Consider the following 20,238-nt stretch of genomic DNA (forward strand, 5'->3'; position numbering starts at 1 on the left):
TCATAAAACACATGCTTTACAGCAACAGACATGAACTGTTCAAGTTTGAAATTGATCCAGATGGTTGATCCTCTATGGAACATGTTTTCTGACCTATCTACTGGGCAATTCATTTAATGTAATCATTCTGTTCTAAAATAGAGGTTATAACATATGGGGAGGCAATGGCTTAGTGGTATTATCGCTGGACTGTTAATCCAGACACTCATGTTTGAATCCCACCAGGATGGTGGACTTTGAATTCAATAAATATTGGAATTAATGATCCATGAATCCATTGTCGATTGTTGGAAAAACCCATCTGGTACACTAATGTCCTTTAGGGAAGGAAACTGCCATCCTTACCTGGTCTGGCCTACATGTGACTCCAAACCCACAGCAATGTGGTTGACTTTTAACTGCCCTCTGGGCAATTCGGGATGGGCAATAAATGCTGCCTGGCCAGCGACACCCTCATCCCAAGAATAAATAAAGGAAAAAAAAGATGAGATAAATCTTCATGGTTCCTCCTGGGCATTATGCATTGTCTCAGTGGAGTACAGAAAGGAAACTCTGCTGTGAGGTTGTACTGTAAGAGAACTTGCTGTATTTTCTTTCAATTTGAAATGAATGGGTGGAAAATTGAAGGAGTCTGTAATAGGTGTGGAATCCTTCCTGTCATATTTTCCAGTCCATAATACTGCTAAGGCAATGCTTTGTGTTGAGTTGTAAAAAAAATCAAAATTATCATATGAAATGATTGCTCAGGACTTTAGCAAAATCTGTCCCATTTTATTCAGCAGAAATAATTTATTCCGGCAATATGAAGGCTCATGAGATGATTTTAACCTACATAATGCCTGGGAAACCCACAAGATTAGACGCAAAGCTAACACAATTTAAGTTTCCCACCTGATCCTGCAGCATTCTCACCCAGCAAGTTAGTTTAAAATTATACATTTTGCTAATAAACTTGTGTTTTTGTAAGAAGTCATGTTTGACCAACAAAATATTAACATTTTCTTTAACTTGTTTTATTTACTTCTCTGGATTTGAATGAAGAACAGTACTCTAAAATACTAACAAAATTATATCAATTTATAATAAGCACTGGAGCATTTGAGACTACAGTTTCCTGTTCAAGCAAACCACCACTGCTGACATGGAAGCATGTTAAATATCTTGGTAATAAGGAAAGTGGCTTGCATTAAATAATTAAACATTGCATTTTGCTAATCAGTAGATTTGAAGCAAAAGTCAATTGAGTTAATTGGCTTCATAAAAAGCAATAGCTTTCTACCTAAAATGTGATTAATTAGAATTGTGTACACAATTCAAAGTTGGATCTAAAATAGGCAGAGCATAAAATTACACCGTGTAAAATTGGCAAATGATTCACACATCATATGCTAGAAGCATTAGTCCATTCAGCCGGTGTGGATATAGATTAACATCTCCAAAAAATAGTGGGGAGAGGAATTTTATTCAACTCATTTTAGTACTGATCCTATACAAGCGATGCAGTATAATGTCAAGGCTTGAATTCGTATGTCTAATATGAAAAGCCTATTGACTCAAGTTGTCCTTTATGCCCTAAAACTATGCATTAGATTGTTTTAATAGCCAACTGAATTTTTTCCCTGACTGTTGACTAGTAATATATACCCAAGTGGGGAGGAGTTGATACACCTGCCAAATTTAGGGGACGTGCGCAAACCAGTACGTGACTAGATTTCAATATTATTTTAGAAAAACTTAGGAGAAGCCAAGCTGTTCTTGTCAGACTGAGATAATTTCTTTCACAGAATTTCAAAAAATACAAGTTAACTGAAAGAAATAGTGACTTGTATGTTGCAAACAGTATATTTTTAGTTAATAGTTTACTTCATTCCCCTTGTCACAGTTTGACTGAAATATTTTTATTAATATTTTTGTATTGTCCAATACATTGCATGTTATTTGTAGTTTCTTTGCTTTATCTGTATATATACTTCCATCATTCTGCTGGCATCACTCAGTAGAACTTGTAATCAGCAATTGTACCTTTTAACATATTGTGGAATGAGAATATGACAGGAGAAGTTGGAGTTGGCCCCACTTTATTCGAGCAAATTTAATTTCAGGAATAGAAATCTCATTTTACACTTCCAGTTAGGAGGAGAATGGCATTGGGACTTTTAACAACCAACATATTAGTGCACTAGAAATAAAATCGAGAAACAAACTTTTTATAAAGCCATTTATTGTTGACCCATAATAAATGTTACTCTAGTGTTATTCTCGTTGATGGGATGGGATTCATTTTGCAGAGTTTGCAGTGCTGCAATCCATTTTCATTGCAAGAAGTACACTTGAGGGACTTAAAGGAATCGGTGAAGCAGTTTCGAAACACTGACATCTTGCTCCCGTGGCACACTGAGCATGGAACAAATGCAAATCCACCACAGGCTGAACACTCGTGTGGGTGTTGGACTTTCTAAAAGTGAAACAGAAAAATACATTATTCAGTATTTCCCTTTGTATTATAACATTTCTAAATAATAAAATGTAGAGATATAACTTGATTGTGAAGAAACAAATATCATTCACAGAATATATATTCGGCTCTACATAATCTCAACATAATTATTCAAAATTATTTTATAAAGGATTGTTTCAAAGTATGTGGTATGCAAATTTTCCCCCATTATGAGGATATACAGTAGCTCTTGCATTAGGAATGCACAGGAAGGTTGTGTTTTGGCTCAGCGTGTGTTATTTTGGAACTGCATTCAAAGCATGGAGACATACTAAAGTGAGCATCTTACATGTTAATCCAAATTTGTGGTAATTGTATGGTAAATCAAATAAGGCACAACGCAGTCAGGTTAAAGTTGGGATTTTAACTTGCTTGGTTTGAGGGTTTTGTTGAAATTGATAGCATGTTGAGAACTTGACTCCAAATTGCCAGCATCTAAACTTCAGCAGTGGTGTCTTAAACTGTGTGTGAGGACCCATTGATAAAAGCAGTTTATTCATTCCAAATTTGTTAGCACTCAGTAAGAGATAGTTAAACATATGTTTTGGGATTTAAGTGCGAGTGGATAGGTTTCCCAGGTTTTCTGGAACTCACCACTGAAAGCAAGGCAGGAACACATTGGAATTGAGGGGGCCGAAGGAATGAAATTCTGAATAAATGAAAGAATTAGTTTTATTGCCACATGCACTCAAATGAGTACAGTGAAAAGTTTACAAGTCACCACTTAGGGCGCCAACTTAGGTACAGATTCTGTAGTACTACTTCTTAGAAATAAAAAGATTAGAAAAATAAAGAAATAAAAAATACAGCATCACAGATTGTAGAAATAAATTAGAAAATAGTGAAATAAAAAAGTTCAGAACAACAGTCTTTCCAATCCAGTCCATGCTGGCATTTAGCATACTTGCTAAGAACAGTGCTTCTTCTGTAGATAATCTACTGGATGAATCCTCTAATCATCAGATTGACTCAAGACAAAAAAAAAACAACTCATCTCCAGTACTGGTAGAGGTGGCAAATACCACAGTGGTCATCCAGGCAGATGCTGTATGCTATGTGTTGCAGATCTGAGCCCCACCGTGAGAAGAATCCAATAGACCCTCACACCATCCATGGTGCTTTGTTGTGCTGTACTATGTCTGTCAGCACATTGGCATTTTAGCCAGAGCCAAAGACTTTCACTGCTCCAATTTTAAGAGACTATTTAGTGCAGACACACAGGCTGCTTGTCATGCATCTCAGTATTGAACTGTCCTTGGGGGATGGGTTGGGGGAAGGAGGACATCTTGATGAACAGTGCATTGAGACACATTCTAACACTTAGAGCATGCAACACCCGGCTGCAGCAAACTCATTGCACATTCATTCAATCAAATAGTCATGTCAGAAACTGGTGGGGCATGATCCTCAGTGCAGTTAAGACAGGACCACTGTCAGTTAGGGGTTCCCAATGCCATCAGTCAGGGGCACACAGTTCATGGTCTTTGACATGGTCAGTGATCTGCCCTGGTACAGTCCATGGGATGTTCAGTGGTTAGTCCTATAGGACCAGAACAAGCAGTCAAAGGAATCACACATCATTAGTCAGTGAGCGGCAAGCACAGCAGCCAAGGGTCTGGTCACTCAGTCTAGGGGCTGATTGTTGAAGTCAATCTATGGCAAATACCACACTGGGTGTCTATCCATTAACGTCTCTGGAGAGTTCAAGGGAGAAGGGGCATAGGGCAGAACGGTCAGGGAATCAAGACTGGATGTGGTTGAAAGCAGAGGCATTGACAGTGGTGGGGATAAAAATGGTGATGGCAGAAACTCAACTTGAATGGGGGAAGTTCAAAACGGATGGCATGGTAGGCTATGGGATGGTGACCTTCCCTGTGATCATCCCAGGGAAAGACATCATCAAGGTGTAATGTCAGGGTTCAGTGCCAGGACGTTTGTAGAGGGTAGGTGCGTCTCCACAATAGGAAGATGGGTCAACATGAGCTATACAGGAAGATGAGGTAATAGGGGACATGTGGGGTCTAGGGGATAAGTAGGCTGTAATGATCTAAGCAAGGCCTAGTGTGACGTTATCCAGCACAAACTGCATTGTCAACTATACTTCTCTAAATGTGAAGTACTTCTAGAAAATAGCTGGAACAACACCCATAGAGAGCGGAGGTCATGTTAGTTTGATGGCCGAAACTGCAGGATCCACATTTGCTGGATGTCATGATGGTGTAGCAATTAAAACATGAAGATGTTATTCGCAAAGCACAGGAACATTGAACATTCTATCACCCATTTCATATGCATACAAAATGAAGGCACTTAGGGGTCAGATGCTGGTCAAAGGTAATTTGCTATATGCCATTGGTACCCGCAAATTGAATCGGGAGATCTTAATGATGCTGAAGTTAGCAGCAATGATGGTACAAAAGGTCACCTGCTGACTGATGGGCAACTTTTTTCAATCACCATCCGGAGGTTCTGTGTGAATCGCACTAGAGTCCTCATCTACCATGACAGTGGAATGATTTTCTGTGCAGAATGCAGTGTCAGGTTCAGCGACTGAAGTGGGAGGCTAGTGTTGTGCTGCAGTCAGTCCCCTTTCACTAACATGTGGTGGTCATTCAGGTGGTGCAGTACCTTCATCAAGTTACTGCAAATGCTGTTGGGGAACGTGGTTGACCAACACAGATTTGTCTCTGTGATCTACATCTATCACGCCTCTCTGTGTAGTGAAGAGTGACCAAAGAAGAACAAAGAACAGTACAGAACAGGAATAGGCCCTTCACCTCACCAAGACTGCGCAGACAGACAATGCCTTTCTAAACTAAAAACCTTTTGCCTCTACACAGTTCGTATTCTTCTGTTCCCTGCTTATTCAAAGATGCCTCTTAAATGTTGCTACTGTATCTGCCTCCTCTACCACCCCCTCTGGCAGTGTGTTCCAGGCAATTACCACCTTTTATGTAAAAAACCTGCCTCTCATATCTCCTTTAAACTTCCGCCCCTTTTACCTTAAACCAATGTCCCATAATAATTGACATTTCTATCCCAGGAAAAAGACTCCAACCATCCATTCTATCTAAGCCTCTCATAACTTTGGAAACTTCTATCAGATCACCCCTCATCCTTCAACATTTAAATGAAAACAAACCAAGTTTGTCCAATCTCTCCTCATAGTTAATACCCTCTAAATCAGACAACATCCTGGTAAACCGATTCTGTACCCTTTCAATGTGCTCAGTCCTCAGTCTGCAGGGATCACCACTGATTACCATTCCAAGGTCCAAGGAACTCTCTTGCTCCTTCTGTGCCTAATTTAGATTCTTTCTGTGGAGAGTGAAGGGCCTGACCACAGGTGACATGTTGGTAGAAGATGAATGTAGGGGTGAGCAGGCCCAATGGCAGACCCATGAGCGACAGCAGAAGACAAGGAGCACCCAGCTCAGGGAGAGGTTGCGGTCATAGGGCCTCTCAGGAATGGTTGGGGTCCACAGGAGACCCAGAGGTTTCTAGTCCAGGTGAGCTAGAATGAGGCATGGTACTGAAGCAGGCTCCGTACATCCCGAGACACGGCGAAAGAACCGTGCTGTTTGCTGGAGCAGGACCTGAGGGTTGCAGAAGGTGGAGGCCATCCTCTCCTGGGGTTGTGAGGGTCACTGTGGTGGTGAAACGTTTTATGACTGGCTCCTTCTGGGGAGTGATGGGTGACCTGCGTGGGATCTCTCATTCATTTCACCCACAAATCCATCAGAACAATATCGGTGCCAGCTGTGCAAAATCACACCGGGTCATTTCATTGTCTCAAGGCAAGGTCAGTGCTGCAGCCTCGGCAGTAGGATTCAGAAACATAGCTGGGTTCCCTCAGATGCAGGGTGCCATTGACTGCCCTCATGTGTCACTGAGAGGACTGTATTACAGCACTGCTAAGTTCAACAATAGGAAGAGATTCCATTTGATTAATCTGTGATCACTGTTATCAATTCCTGAAGCTATACATCCTGGAGCTATACAACCGATACATCCTGGAGCAATCTTGTGAACCTGGTGTGTTTGAGGGTCGAGGGGTAGTCACTGAGGAGCATGGGCCACCACCATGACCATAACTGATGACATCATTGAACAACCCCTGACTAATGCTGAGCATAGACTTAACAACACCCAGGACTCAACCAGTGCCATGTTGGAATAGGGTATTGGGCTCTTAAATGTGCAATCCCACTGCTTAGACTAGTCTGGGGGAGCCTCCAGTATCATCCAGATGGCATGTGCAACATCACTCTGGCTTGTTATGCCTTTCCCCATTGGAATAGGCAATTCAGTAACATTCTGGATGCAGAGAAACTGGGGAATGGGCACAGTCTTCCAAGGAGGAGGAGGAGGACGAAGACCCTGGGTGTGGAGGAAGCTAACCTCTGTGACAGATCTCTGCTGCTGTGAGTGCTACAAGTCAAACAGAACCTCATTGACACCCACTTCCAGTGGAAGAGAGCAGTGTGAAGTTGGGAATTGTTCAACGTAAAATGCTTTGGTCATGATGCCAAAGTCTGGTTGGCATTGTGGGGGAGAAGTTCAGCCTCTGTTAGCTTAATTTCTGTTCCCTATTCCTTTCTGTAAATGAAAGCTCACATTTGTGCTTGTGTTTATCTGATTGCTTGCCTGTATAGGATGTTCTCCTACAGGACTGACTAATGGCAAATAGCATCCCTGCCACACAAATGCCAGGCAATGACCATCTCTAGTAAGAGACAACCTAACCATCGTCCTTTGACATTCAATGGTGTTACCGTCACTGAATCCCCCACTGTCAACATCCTGAGGATAACCATTGACCAGAAACTCAACTGGACTCACCACATAAACACAATGACAATGGAGCAGATCAGAGGCCCGGAATACTGCAGTGAGTAACTCACCTCCTGACTTCCCAAAGCCTGTACATAATCTACAAGGCACAAGTCAGGAGTGTGAAGGAATACTCCTCATTTGCCTGGATGGGAGAAGCTCAGCAACAATCAAGAAGTTTGACACCACCCACAACAAAGCAGTCTATTTGATTGGCACCATATCTACAAACATCCACACCCTGCACCACCAGCACTCAGTGTAACAATGTGTGGTCTCTATAATATGCACTGCAGACATTCACCAAAGAGCCTCAGGCTGCACCTTCCAATCCCACAACCACTTCCATCTGGAATTTAGAATCTAATGATGACCATGAATCCGTTCTCGATTGTTGGAAAAACCCATGTCTGGCCTACACGTGATTCCAGATCCATATCGACGTAGTTGACTCTGAACTGCCTTCTGGGCAATTAGGGATGGGCAATAAATGCTGCCTAGTCAGCGATGCCCTCATCCCATTAATGAATAAAAAAATTCAGACAGGATGCAGCCAGGAGCAGGTAAAGTTTGGTTAGAGACAAAATAACTGCGGATGCTAAAATCCAAGGTAGACAAACAGGAGTCTGGAAGAACACAACAAGCCAGGCAGCATATGGAGGAAAGGAGAAGTCAACATTTCAAGTATTACCCTTCTTCAGGACTGGATGTGGGGGTAGGGTGAGCTGCAGATAAAGAGAGGTTGTGGCGGGGGGGTGGTAGCAGAATGGTGGTGATAGGTGGGATACAGGTAGTAGGTACGACCTGGTTGGTCGATGGGAGGAATAAATCCAGTTGGTGGCTGGAAGGGAGACTCACTATGTGGAATGGAAGAGAGGAGGTCGGGCTGGAAAGGGAGCCAGAAGATGGGTGGGAAGGTTACCTGAAATTTGAGAATTCAGTGTTGAGTCCTCCAGGCTATTGGGTGCCCAGGTGGAAGATAAACGTTGGATGCAGAGGCTCGTGGGGTAGAAAGTGAGGATGAGAGGGATCCTATCTATATTATGTTTGGGTGGATTAGTTTAGAACTGTGGAGCGGGGATGAAGGAGGTGCGGTGGAGGGCTGTCTTTTGGGGGAAAGACCGTTGTTTGAAAAAGACGGACATCCAAGATGCTTGGGACTGGAACTTCTCCTCGTCAGAGCAGATGCAATGGAGATGGAGGAATTGGGAAAACAGGGTGGAGTTTTTGCAGGATACAGGGTGGGAGGAGGTGTCGTCCAGTTTTGTGGCTGTTAAACAGCAATGAGGGTGAGAGAATGAAGTTGTATGTGTAAGGAACTGTCAGCCATGAGCAACATGACTCTCTGTCTATTGTCAGTGAGGGGCAACACAGATTGCCAATGCTTGTCCACATTCACGACAACCTTTCAATGATGGCACAGAAGCAAGGGATGCCAGTGTTTAAGGGATATCTGCTGAGTGGTGAGTCTTTGCAGAATTGGAGCATGGTAAAATACGGTTGAAATCGGAAGAGACAGATGCCATTAGGGCATGGTAAGTAACATTGGGCACTAAACAAAAGGCCAACAGAACTGAAGATCTGGAAATCAGAAACAAAAAGAAGGGTCACTGGACCTGAAACATTAACTCTGATTTCTCTCCACAGATGCTGCCAGACTTGCTGAGTTTCTCCAGTAATTTCTGTTTTTGTTTTTGTAAGTAATATTGTGGCAAGTTTGGTGAGACAGGGTAAGAAAACGCGCTGGGCCTAATGGCAAAAATCCCTCCAAAAAACATGTGGCAACGAAGGCTCAGCTAAAAAGACTCAGAGATAGTAAGAACTGCCAATGCTGGAGTCAAAGATAACACAGTATGGAGCTGGAGGAGCACAGCAGGCCAGGCAGCATCAGAAAATGAAGGGTCTGAAGAAGGGTCCTGACCTGAAACGTCAGCTTTCCTGCTCCTCTGATGCCTCCTGGCCCGCTGTGCTCCTCCAGCTCCACACAGCGTTATCTCAGCTAAAAACACGTACATATTAAGCCCATGATTACCAACAGAGAAAGCCAGCAGCAATCATGGAGGCAGCAAAAAGGCAGGCTTAGCATCACAAACACAAAGTTTCACAAGTTGGTGAGAAATGTTGTGCAAGCTTGTAATTTGGAAAAAGAGAGAAAAGCCAGCAATATTTGTAAGGAAAAGACACATTTGACAAAGAAAACTGTTAAAAGCAATTAAAGGCTCCAGGACCTAAAGCTAGAAATGCCAGAGGGAAATAGAAACACCATTGTGAAAAATGGTGCAGAGGAAGGGAAAGACAAAGGAGAGTAAAAAAGAAAATGGAAAGGTGACGGACTGTAAAAGGGTGTTCTCACCTCTCATAGCAAGTATTGTCACTAGCGACATCAGGGTCCATATGACACAATTGCAAGGAACAGTGAAAGGGCCAAAAGAAAACTTTATGCAATCAGGCTTGCCTGAGAATTTAGTTAAGCCAAAAAGAATTTCAAATAACAAATAGTTTAATTGGGAAAAATTTTGAAGGCTGCAGCTTGAGAACTTTATTTGAAATTTATGTTGGAGAAAGCGATTGGGGTTTTAGAACATAAAGGTGGAGGGCAATCATTTTACAAGGGAAAAAGCAGTAAAAAACCATCTTTGCTACAGAAGGTGAGCAAACCTCAAAGAAAGTAGCCATCATTTTGATCATACGTTAACAGGAAGTCCCTGAAAATAGTTGGAAAATCAAGTAAGCAAGAGAGAGATTTAGTATTACAAAGAAACAGGTTTTAAAAACTTGAAAGAAGTATGTTACTACAGAATGGGTAGCAATTCAATTCAAAGCTTTACTGAAGAATTCAAGACAATATAACAGAAATACAGATTTCTAAAAGATTGGCAAGTGAAGGAAATATGGCAATATTGCTGTGGCACAGGGTCTAAAAGCCCTGCAGTAATTCAATTTAAAACAATATTGGTAAGAATAAATATCGTGATTGTGACGAGGTCAGCCAGATAGACAACATAGAATATGATTTCCCTGATTAGGGCTGTTAATCTAGCCCAATCAGGGAGCCCTGGCTGACAGATATAAACAGGAGTGTCAGACATTCTGTTCACTCTGACAGCTGGCTCTAAGGAGCTGGACCAGAGTCAATGGTTTTCCACGTGTAAATAAAGGGTGCCTTAGTGATAGGATACCAGCCTGTGTGGAGTTATTTCACAAAAGTTTAAGCCTAGAGAACAGAGTAATTTTCAGCATTATTGAAATGAAACAGATTTAATGGCAGATTAAAAAAAAAGTAACCAGCACATTGAGAAGAAATTGGAAAAGATAAAGTTCATCCTAGCAGATTCAGTGCAGGGAAAGACCATGCAGAACACAAGGTTGGGTATATACCAAAGACTGCCATCTTCTCCAGAACAATTAGTGGTGGACAATAAATGCTGGCCTAACCAGAAACACCCACATCTCATGAATGAATAAAAGCAATGCAAAGAAGGTGATAACTCTTTTGATACAACATTGGGTAAGATATTCAATGGATTCAATTTTGAATGACACAATTGACAGACAAGACATCCAGGAGAATCCATGCATAATTTCATTAAAGACTTCTGCAGATTAACAAAACTAAACATCCATTCTGAAGAAGGGTCACTGGACCAGAAACATTAACTCTGCTTTCTCTCCAGAGATACTGCCAGACCTGCTGAGTTTTTCCAGCAATTTCCCTTCCTTTTTAAACAAAACATGGAATGTTTTCAAGATGAAGTTAGATATCGTTCTGAAGGCTAAAGGGATCAAAGGGTATGGGGTCAAAACAGGAACAGGATACTAATCATACTGAATTGTAAAACAGGTTCAAAGGGCAAAATGGCCTACTCCTACTCTTATTTTCTATGTTTCTATTCGTGAAAAACTGTCAACATGGAGCATTTACATTAGAACCCATGAGAAAAAAAATTGTTGAAGTTTTGATGAAATTTTGTCAGATTTCTTACAGTCCAAGGAAGAACTATATTTCGAGACAGCTTTTCAATTTTCCTGGAAGTAGAAACCAGAAAGACTCAGATAAATCATGAGATGAGAAGACAAACACTACCTCAAGAGGGTAACAGATTCTCTTAGCTTAACATTATAAGGTATGGACACTCTAAAGAGGCATAGGAAAAGTCTTTACAAAAATCAGGCCAAACATCTGATCCTTACAATCAATATCAGTGCTGAAGGACAATAAAGCCTTACAAGCATGGAAAATGTACAGCCATCACTAAGGAATGCAACATTTGCAAAATTACAGTTCACTTCCAGAAGATGTACAGAAGTAACACATTGTTTCATAATAGCAGAAATAATTGTGGTCAATCATAAAATGGTCTATATAGTAAAACATCAATGAACATTAGGAAAGATGCTTTCATTTGATCAGATCCTTCTACTGGAGAAGACACGTCAGGCATTCCTAAGGGAATTAATTAATCTAGATAATCCAGAAGAGACAGAACTTCTCTGCATAAGTGAAGATTCTCTTGATTTTGTGCTTGATACAGGAAAAACATAACTATCCTACCAGAGCAGATACCATAGCAGAAGAAGCAGATGCTACTGCCTATAAAGATAAACGTCCACATGGTGCAGTGGATATTGCTGTCAGAAGTATAGGAATAGTACAAGTTACACTAGAATGCAGCACAAAAAACTGAGTGGAAACCATGTGTGTTGTTCACAATCAACCATCTTCACTTTTGAACCTGCACGCATGTCTTGACATCAGCTTCATCAGGAAGCCAGAGAAGGTTGACAACTGGTCTAAAAGCTAAAAGCTATCTGAACACGGGACCAGACCAATCAGTCATGTTACAGGAGGGATGTCATAGCACTAGAGAGGGTGCAGAGGAGATTTACCAGGATTTCCCTGGGCTTAAATGTTTTAGTCATGAAGAGAAATTGGATAAACTGGGGGTTGTTTTCCTTATAACAAAAGAGATTGAGAGGAGACAAGATTGCAATGTATAAAATTATGAGGGGTTTAGATAGGGTAGACAGGAAGAAACATTTCCCCTGGATGGAGAGATCAATGACCAAGGGGCATAGATTTAAGGTAAGGGACAGAAGGTTTACAGGAGATGTAAGGAAAAACCTTTTCATCCAGAACGTTGTAGGAGTCTGGAGCTCACTGCCTGTAATGGTAGTCGAGACACCTCATAACATTTAAGAAGTAATTATTTGAGCAGTTGCGATACCGAGGGGTACAAGGCTATGGGCCAAGGGCTGGGAAATGAGATTAGAATAGTTAGGTGGTTGCTTTTGACTGGCACAGATATGATGGGCCAAATGGCCTTTTTCTGTACTGTAGATCTCTATTAATCTATGAGAACAATTCCCCACTTTACAGGCAGGGATGTGGAGGTTCCGCTAGATGGGGTGATGCAGATTTGAAACTTCCTCTTCACTAAGCTGCTGAGGCCACAACACAAGACCATGTAAACCTAGTCCAAGATTGCCATCCATGCTAAAGTAGTCTTAGCCATCTAGAGGAATGATCAACACTGTAGGAAAAATGTTCATGACTGTCTTCACTCTTCAAGCATAAATGTCACCATCTCTCACTGATACCTCACATTCACTTTATAGCTGCTATGATACTTACCCCAACCAAGGCTCATGCTGTACCACACTATTGTCTGTAACATCTTCCCTCATTCACTGTTACCCACCCCCAACCCCTGACACCATTAATCCTGTATGCCCTGTGTGCTGCCTATTCACTTGCTCAGGATACCATCTTCACCTGCACCAAAAGTACCAGCTATACTACCTACTTTCATTTCCTCTAATGCCTGCTTTACTGTTCAGGTGGAGAGCATCTTGTTTCTGACCCACCAAATAGCTAAGCAACTGTGACCAAGTTTGAGGACTGGCCTCGAATGCTGTCCTTGACTTACTGCACCAGGAAACCCTAGCCAAAGTCTACCTTCCTTGACTTGATCGAGGGCTACTGACAACCATGACAAATTTCCTTCCTTCTTGAGAATCATGGCACATGGTCATGGGTTTCCATTAATCTGTAGAGGTCTTTAATGGAATTAATTATGGGTTCTCCTAGAAGCTGAACTCTTCAGTGAAATCTTGCTAATTTGAGAACTTTTTTGCTCTCAGATGAAATATTTATCTGAAGTTTCTAAAGCATTGTCAAAAGTAACATGTGCATCCTTTGGTATGTTGGAGATTTACAAGTATGTTGGCTTTAGGACCGATTTAGTATGACAATTTCTGATGCTGGAGATTTAAATTTTAAAGAAAAGAGTACCAGAGAAGCTCATAGGACTGGTAGCTTCACAAGGAGAGAAAGAGAGAGAACAAGAGGGACTGGATTAATGTTTTGAGTCCAAAAATACTTTTCTTTGAACCCTAATGCATTAACTTGTTCAGTTTAAATTTAGTATTTAATTTTTGAGTAATTCTATATCTCAAAAACTGATTTCTCCAAGATGTCTAATCCTGCACTGAATTTAGCCCCTCTCCAACATCTTTTACCATGGAGATGGAGGTTTCCTACCACTTCATGTGCAAAATAAACATTTTCTGCCTTTCACAGCCCAAAAGACAATGCATGTCTCTTTGTACAATTAAAATAAACTTCTGTGGTTGGACTTTAATAAATCTTCTGACTGAAATCATGGTTCAAATTATACATGTTGTGATCTTCTGACAGGCTTATCCAAATTTTCTTCTCCTGTGAGACTCTTTGTTCAAAGCCTTGAAATTTGGCCCCTTAAATAAACTACTGACATTTTCCAATACTGCAGCCTGAGAATACATTATTTTTCCTTTCACTTGCTTTGTCTGCTGTAGCAATGTCTTGTGGAACTCATTTGCAATGTATGTGATGCTTGTACTCCCTTTCACTTCTTCCTTGCAAAGTTAAACTTGGTTTTCTCCCTTGCCTTCAGGGTTCTCTACTACAACTCCACAAGTTTCCAATTGCGCCCACAGAGACTTCTCACCGATATCTGTCTGTTCCCAGAACTCTTTTCCTAGCCCACACTGCTCTCAGTGCATCTCTTACCGAATCTGAGGTGAAAGTTTTCTTCTGGTGTGCTGCTTTCATCTTGTTGCTTTTCCCAAGATTGCTACTGACAGCTTGACAGTTTATATGTTCCATAATGCTGACTGACTGCCTTGTCTTCGTAAAATAGTAGTGTTCTCATTAAAGTGGTAAATCTTCTTTCACCAGAATTTTTTTATCCCCTATGTCGTGTTTTCTATCCACCATTGTTACTTTTTGGTATTTCAGCACATCACTGATCACTTTATCATGTTCGCCTCTGGTCACCAACCATTTTGGTGTTTTGTGCTTGGGGTAGTTCACTGCCACCAATCCTCCTCATTCTGATGACTCTGATTATAGGATAGAGCTAAAGGATAAACCACTAGAGACTATATACAAGAGGTACTTGTTTTCCATAACAAGTTGTAGTTGATCATGAAATCTGGAAGTCAGATGTAAAAATAGTGGCTAGGCTAATAAACTACTAATACACCAGTTATGCTTATTGCCAATTTTCTTGCACGCTACAGTCCCCAAATCTATTTGCATCGTGACATTAAAAATCCTCCCTCCAAATATCCAACTAAAGATAATTTATATAACAATGAGACAGAATGTAGACACAAAAGGCTATTTGCTCCATCAATCCCACTCACCCAGCAGTAGTGTTCAATTTTCACTGTTAGCAATTCAACAGCAACAATTTGCATTTATAGTGAATCTTTAGTGTAGTAAACTGTGTAAAGATACTTTACAGGAGCCTAATTAGACAAGAATATTAATACTGAGACAACAAAAGACAGAAAGCACAGAGAGGTGACCCAAAGCTGCTTGAGGTTTAAGGAGTATTATAAAAGAAAGGAGATACGTGTTAAGGTTTAAGGAGGGCCTTCTGGAGATTAAGGCTTAAACAGTTGCTCATGAAAGGCCAAATGAGAATGCACAAAAACCAAATGTGGAAAAGCACAGAGGTTTGAAAGGGTTGTAGGATGAGAGTAATTTATGGAGACAGGAAATGTGAGGCCGTCTTTGTATAATTTACCAACTGTTTTGAGGAAGACTTTAGATTAAAAAAAAGTCAAAGAATTGAGTAGTCTTGTATCTCCTTCAGATCAAAATGTACAAGACATTATATCTCAAATGTACACTATTCAAATCTGATTGTCCCTCATTTGTATAATTTCTTTTTCGCAAGTAGTACTGAAATCATCAGGTTTTATGCGGTCAGGGTATTTCAAATATGATATATGACCTTCATGTAGACCCAACAGCACATTTTAGGAATATATGTGTGCGCTCTCCACATTTTTTGTTTAATAAAACTAAAGGTAGAAAATTGACAAAGAAAGTAAAATCAATATATGCCGTTCCTTAGCTTTTAAAGGAAAGGACATTTTATTGAGATAGCAAGGTGTAGAGCTGGATGAACACAGCAGGCCAAGCAGCATCAGAGGAGCAGGAAGGCTGATGTTTCAGGCCTAGACCCTTCTTCAGAAATGGGGGAGGGGAAGGGGGTTCTGAAATAAATAGGGAGAGAGGGGGAGGCGGATAGAAGAGGGATAGAGGAGAAGATAGGTGGAGAGGAACCATTTTATTGAATTGGCTGCTCCTCTTAAATATATTAAAGGTAAATAGTTGTACAAGTCTGGACATTTCTGAGCCTATAACTGGTGCTTTGACTTATTTCTTGGAACTGCTGGTTAGTGGCTGCCTGGCAACAGACATTTTGCGCAGAATGTCTTATCTTATCACATTACAACATTGTGGCTAATGACATTATGGATGAAGCAATTTATCCTTAATTCACTGTCAGCTTCACTTAAAGTGGTTATTGCAGCATTGTATTGCTCCCACAGGATATCATAAGACTATTATGCAACTACTCTTTCAGGCTACCTGGGCTGAATTTTCACACTTTTATACTTGAGTGTCAGTTGTGTCCAGTTTTTTTGGAGATCTTTTCATCTTGAGGCCTAGCGGCTTTTCTCACTGAATCTCACCAAATGTGTCTTATAACCACTGAGCCCAACCGTACAGTGTCCCTTTCGTGGATTCTGGCCCCATTTTACCACAAGTTCCGTGAATGGTCACTGAAAGATCAGCATCCATGGTGCCCATGTCATCTATAAAAGGCAACTGTACACCCAGAAAAGGGAAGTCCAGTGTTGCCCTGCATTGACAAAGTAATGGCAAAGGCAGCCACAAAGCCATGTTGCTCATGACATGTAATTGGCATGGCTGACACTCTCTTGCACATCCAAACCCATTCTCCCCTTCTAGCCACTGTTTAACCACCAGGCCACACAGTGTAGCCATCCTTATCTGTGTCCTGTCTAAACATTCTCTCCATGTCACCACTACTGTGCCCCCAATGCCCACTCTAGACCTGCATCTTCTGATTGTCCAGTTGGGGAATGTTACACACAGTGATGCAGTTGGGCATTTCCAAATATGAGTTCTTATTTACAGTCAGCAAAAGGAAATACAAACAAAATGAGTAGAGACCGCTGTTTTCCCCGACAATTCAAATCATTTTTGGCACCATGACCAATGACTATTTTACAGTACATGATGATGTGCTGCACCCAGCTCCCATCATTTGGAGATGGGTCTTGCCTGGGTTGTAGCGTCAACACAATGGCACTCAGTTTTGTCCAAGGAAAGTTTCCCTCTCCCAAATGACTTCCTGGTCACCCTCAAAAAGCTGCTCCCACTCTCCCAGTTCCTCAGCAGCTATCACATCTATTGACATGTTTTGCTGTACTCATTGCTAAAAGAATTAACAAAGGAAAACAATTTTACATGAAGAAATCTGTGGAAGCATGTCAATATTTGCAACAGTCCCTGGGATTCTTATCAATATTTTCAAAGATCTTTGTGCAAGTGCAAATGTTTTCCTACAAATTGCAAGAGCTATGATGACTGCCCTTAAGGAAGTCTTCCACTCCTTTCTGTATGTTGCTGAATCATGATTTTAACTGCACAATTACTAAAGAAAAACTAACATTTATATGGTGCTTTTCATGACCACCTGACATCTCAAAGCATTTACAGGTAACAAAGTTCTCTGAAGTGTAATCACTGCTTTAATATAGGAAATGCAGTAGCCTATTCTCCTATAGCAAACTCCCATAAGCAATAAAGTGGTAATGTCCAGCTGATCTACTGTACTTTAGTAATTGTCCTGATCACATCAAACGTGTCTTCACAATGGTCCTTGAACTAACAGATTTGTATCAGCTCATCTTTACCATCTTCTACCACGCCACCCTTTTTACCTTTTAAATGCTTCCAATTTTAAAATTAACCAACAGTGTAGATTTATGCTTTAAACAAGTTAAAAAATTAATCTGTTACATAATTATTGTGAAAGGCTATTTAAGTAAAAAGTGATAAAGTTAAGAGCTAAAACACATATATAAAGATGAAGATGAAAATGAAATCAGCATCTACTATCATTTCAGAACTAGTTTGCTTGAAAATTCAGGCTGGTCAAGTTAGCTCTGTAAAATAAAAGTCCTTTCTTATATTTATACTTATATAAATATATGTATATACATTCTCCATCTCTTTCTCTTGTTTGATAGGTCTGTGACTGAGTGTATGAAAACTTTCAATGATAACTGATTTTCCAAACATCTCTAGTCACTTTCTTTATAACTGTATCTGCTATCATTTTTTTCTGACTATCTTTTGTTTACTTATTCTTACTGACTCTCTCACACCATTTTTCTATCTCATTTGTTCATTCACTGAGCAGCTGCCTGGATAAATTTAGATCCAATGCCAAGGAAATGTTGATTTCCCTAGTTTCAGACCTGATTGCACCCCTCCACCCAATTCTACTATGACGTGCTCCCTAAAGGAACCAAATATCTAACTTTAAACTTAAGTATACGTTTTATGCATAATAAAACCATTTTAGCACAGAAATTGTATGGCATGTGTTCTGTATTTTACTGAATATAAATGGCTTTGCCTGTAGATAGTGAGGCACAGGTATCTGTTAGGATCTGGCACTTAACATTTTTTGGTAGTTTATGTTTCTGTCATGTGCTTTTATAGTTTAAAGCTATGAGAATAATTAAACAAACGGTTCTCTCCAGAACTACAGTCGGTTTATTACAATCTACATATATAGATGAATAAGAGGCATAGAAACAATCCATGGTTAGAAATAAATCAAATGTGCATCATTTGAGCAGAATTTGCTGAACTAATTGTGACTGAAGAATTTGCGCCAGCAATCACATAAATTGAGAGATGTCTGTTGTGATCTTACTTGACTGACACTTAATGTGTTCATATATGAGTGATTTGTGTCAAGATGTAGTAAGTGTATCACAGTTGGAAGGAAATGGGTGATTTTTTTTTCTGCTGTAAGCTACTTGACATAGATTGATTGTTACGATCCATCCCCTCAGTACTACTTATCATGTATCATGTGACTGCCAGGATGGTAGAGGGTAAAGTAAATTATCTTGCTACTTTTCCTTTAGCAGGTTCTAGGTTCGTACATAACATCATTGATAATCATTTTAAAGGAGAGCAAAATCCATTTATATCAAATGTGTTAACATCTTGACAAAATCATTAAACAACAGAATATAATGTGAATGATTATACACAATTATTGCAAACAGTAATATCTGGGCTTTAATATCTTATGAATTTGAGTAGAATTATACTGAATAACAATGCATCAAACTGCAGGGCATTCTGCAGACCAAAGCTCATTAAACAAAGTTTAATGTTCTCAGCATCCATTGCACAAGTTGGCACTTATTTTTTGTAGACAATGAATCTTATGAAAGCTTTAGGGATTTTCCTGGTGTTTGGTAAAGCTTAGGTTAATGTAGTTTACGGGAACTGTATTAACTGCTCAGTAAAGCAACAAAATGAAGCCAGCTACTCAAGGACACAGGCCGCATGGTGGCACAGTGGTTAGCTATATCACGGGACCCTGGTTCGATTCCAACCTTGAGTAACTGTGTGTGTGGAGTTTGAACGTTCTCCCAATGTCTGTGTGGGTTTCTGCTGGGTGCTCCAGTTTCCTCACACAGTCCAAAGATCTGCAGGTTAGGTGGATTGGCCATGCTAAATTGTCCCATGGTATTCAGTGATGTGTAGGTTAGGTGGGTTAGCCATGGTAATTGCATTTACGGGGAAAAGGTAGTTCTTGGTGGGATGCCCTGCAGAGGTTTGGTGCAGATTCAAAGGGCTGAATGGCCTCTTTTTACACTTAAAGATTCTAAGATGCAGAATATCATAAGCTGTCAACTGTCACAGGTAGCAGAAGCTTTATTACATTTAGTCTTTGTGCTAATGTGACTAAGTGATCTAGTGGGACTGGATTCAGGATTTAGTGTTTGAAGGAGTACTAATTCAAATCTCACCATCATGAGGTTCAGAGGTTTATCCCCACTGGTGAATTGTCACGTTGATGTGATGGAGAGGAATAGGTGTTCCTTGAATTAATGGTTAATCCCTTGAGCAATCTCCTTGCTTCTGATAGGACCACCCACAATGGCAATGGCCCGACTAAATGACATCTGAAAAGTCCTCAATGGCAAATTAAAGAAATGAAGGCTGTGTGTCTCATCAGCTGTGAAAGTGAAAGAAAACTACAGTAGCAAGATTGTCCCAGTCATCATGGCTCACCACATCACCAAATTTTGGTAATTAATTAAACAAGTTAACATGAAACAAATTCACTGTTAATTTGCCAGGTTCTTTGGGGATGGAGGGTTGTCACTGGGGGCACAGCTGTGTGAAACCTGGTGTCTCTTTTTAAAAATGTATACAGAGGCAAAAGATACTTGAAGTTTGTTGCATACCTGCATTGGGACAGAAGTGTCTTTGGACAGCAGCATCT

At 40.5% G+C, this 20,238-nt stretch overlaps 1 protein-coding gene across 1 annotated transcript in view; it reads right to left on the minus strand.

Annotated features, from left to right (window-relative positions):
• Positions 1-2,242: 2,242 nt before the first annotated feature.
• The window catches only part of grxcr1a (glutaredoxin and cysteine rich domain containing 1 a), a 76,427-nt gene continuing 58,431 nt past the window's right edge, over positions 2,243-20,238 (minus strand). Inside the window, exon 5 of the mRNA XM_020529887.1 lies at positions 2,243-2,455. Coding sequence (XP_020385476.1) covers positions 2,243-2,455 — 213 coding nt within the window. The remainder of the gene's footprint in view (positions 2,456-20,238) is intronic.

Source organism: Rhincodon typus, chromosome 1 (genome assembly GCF_021869965.1).
Source record: "Rhincodon typus isolate 14 chromosome 1, sRhiTyp1.1, whole genome shotgun sequence".
NCBI classification, from domain to species: Eukaryota; Metazoa; Chordata; class Chondrichthyes; order Orectolobiformes; family Rhincodontidae; genus Rhincodon; species Rhincodon typus.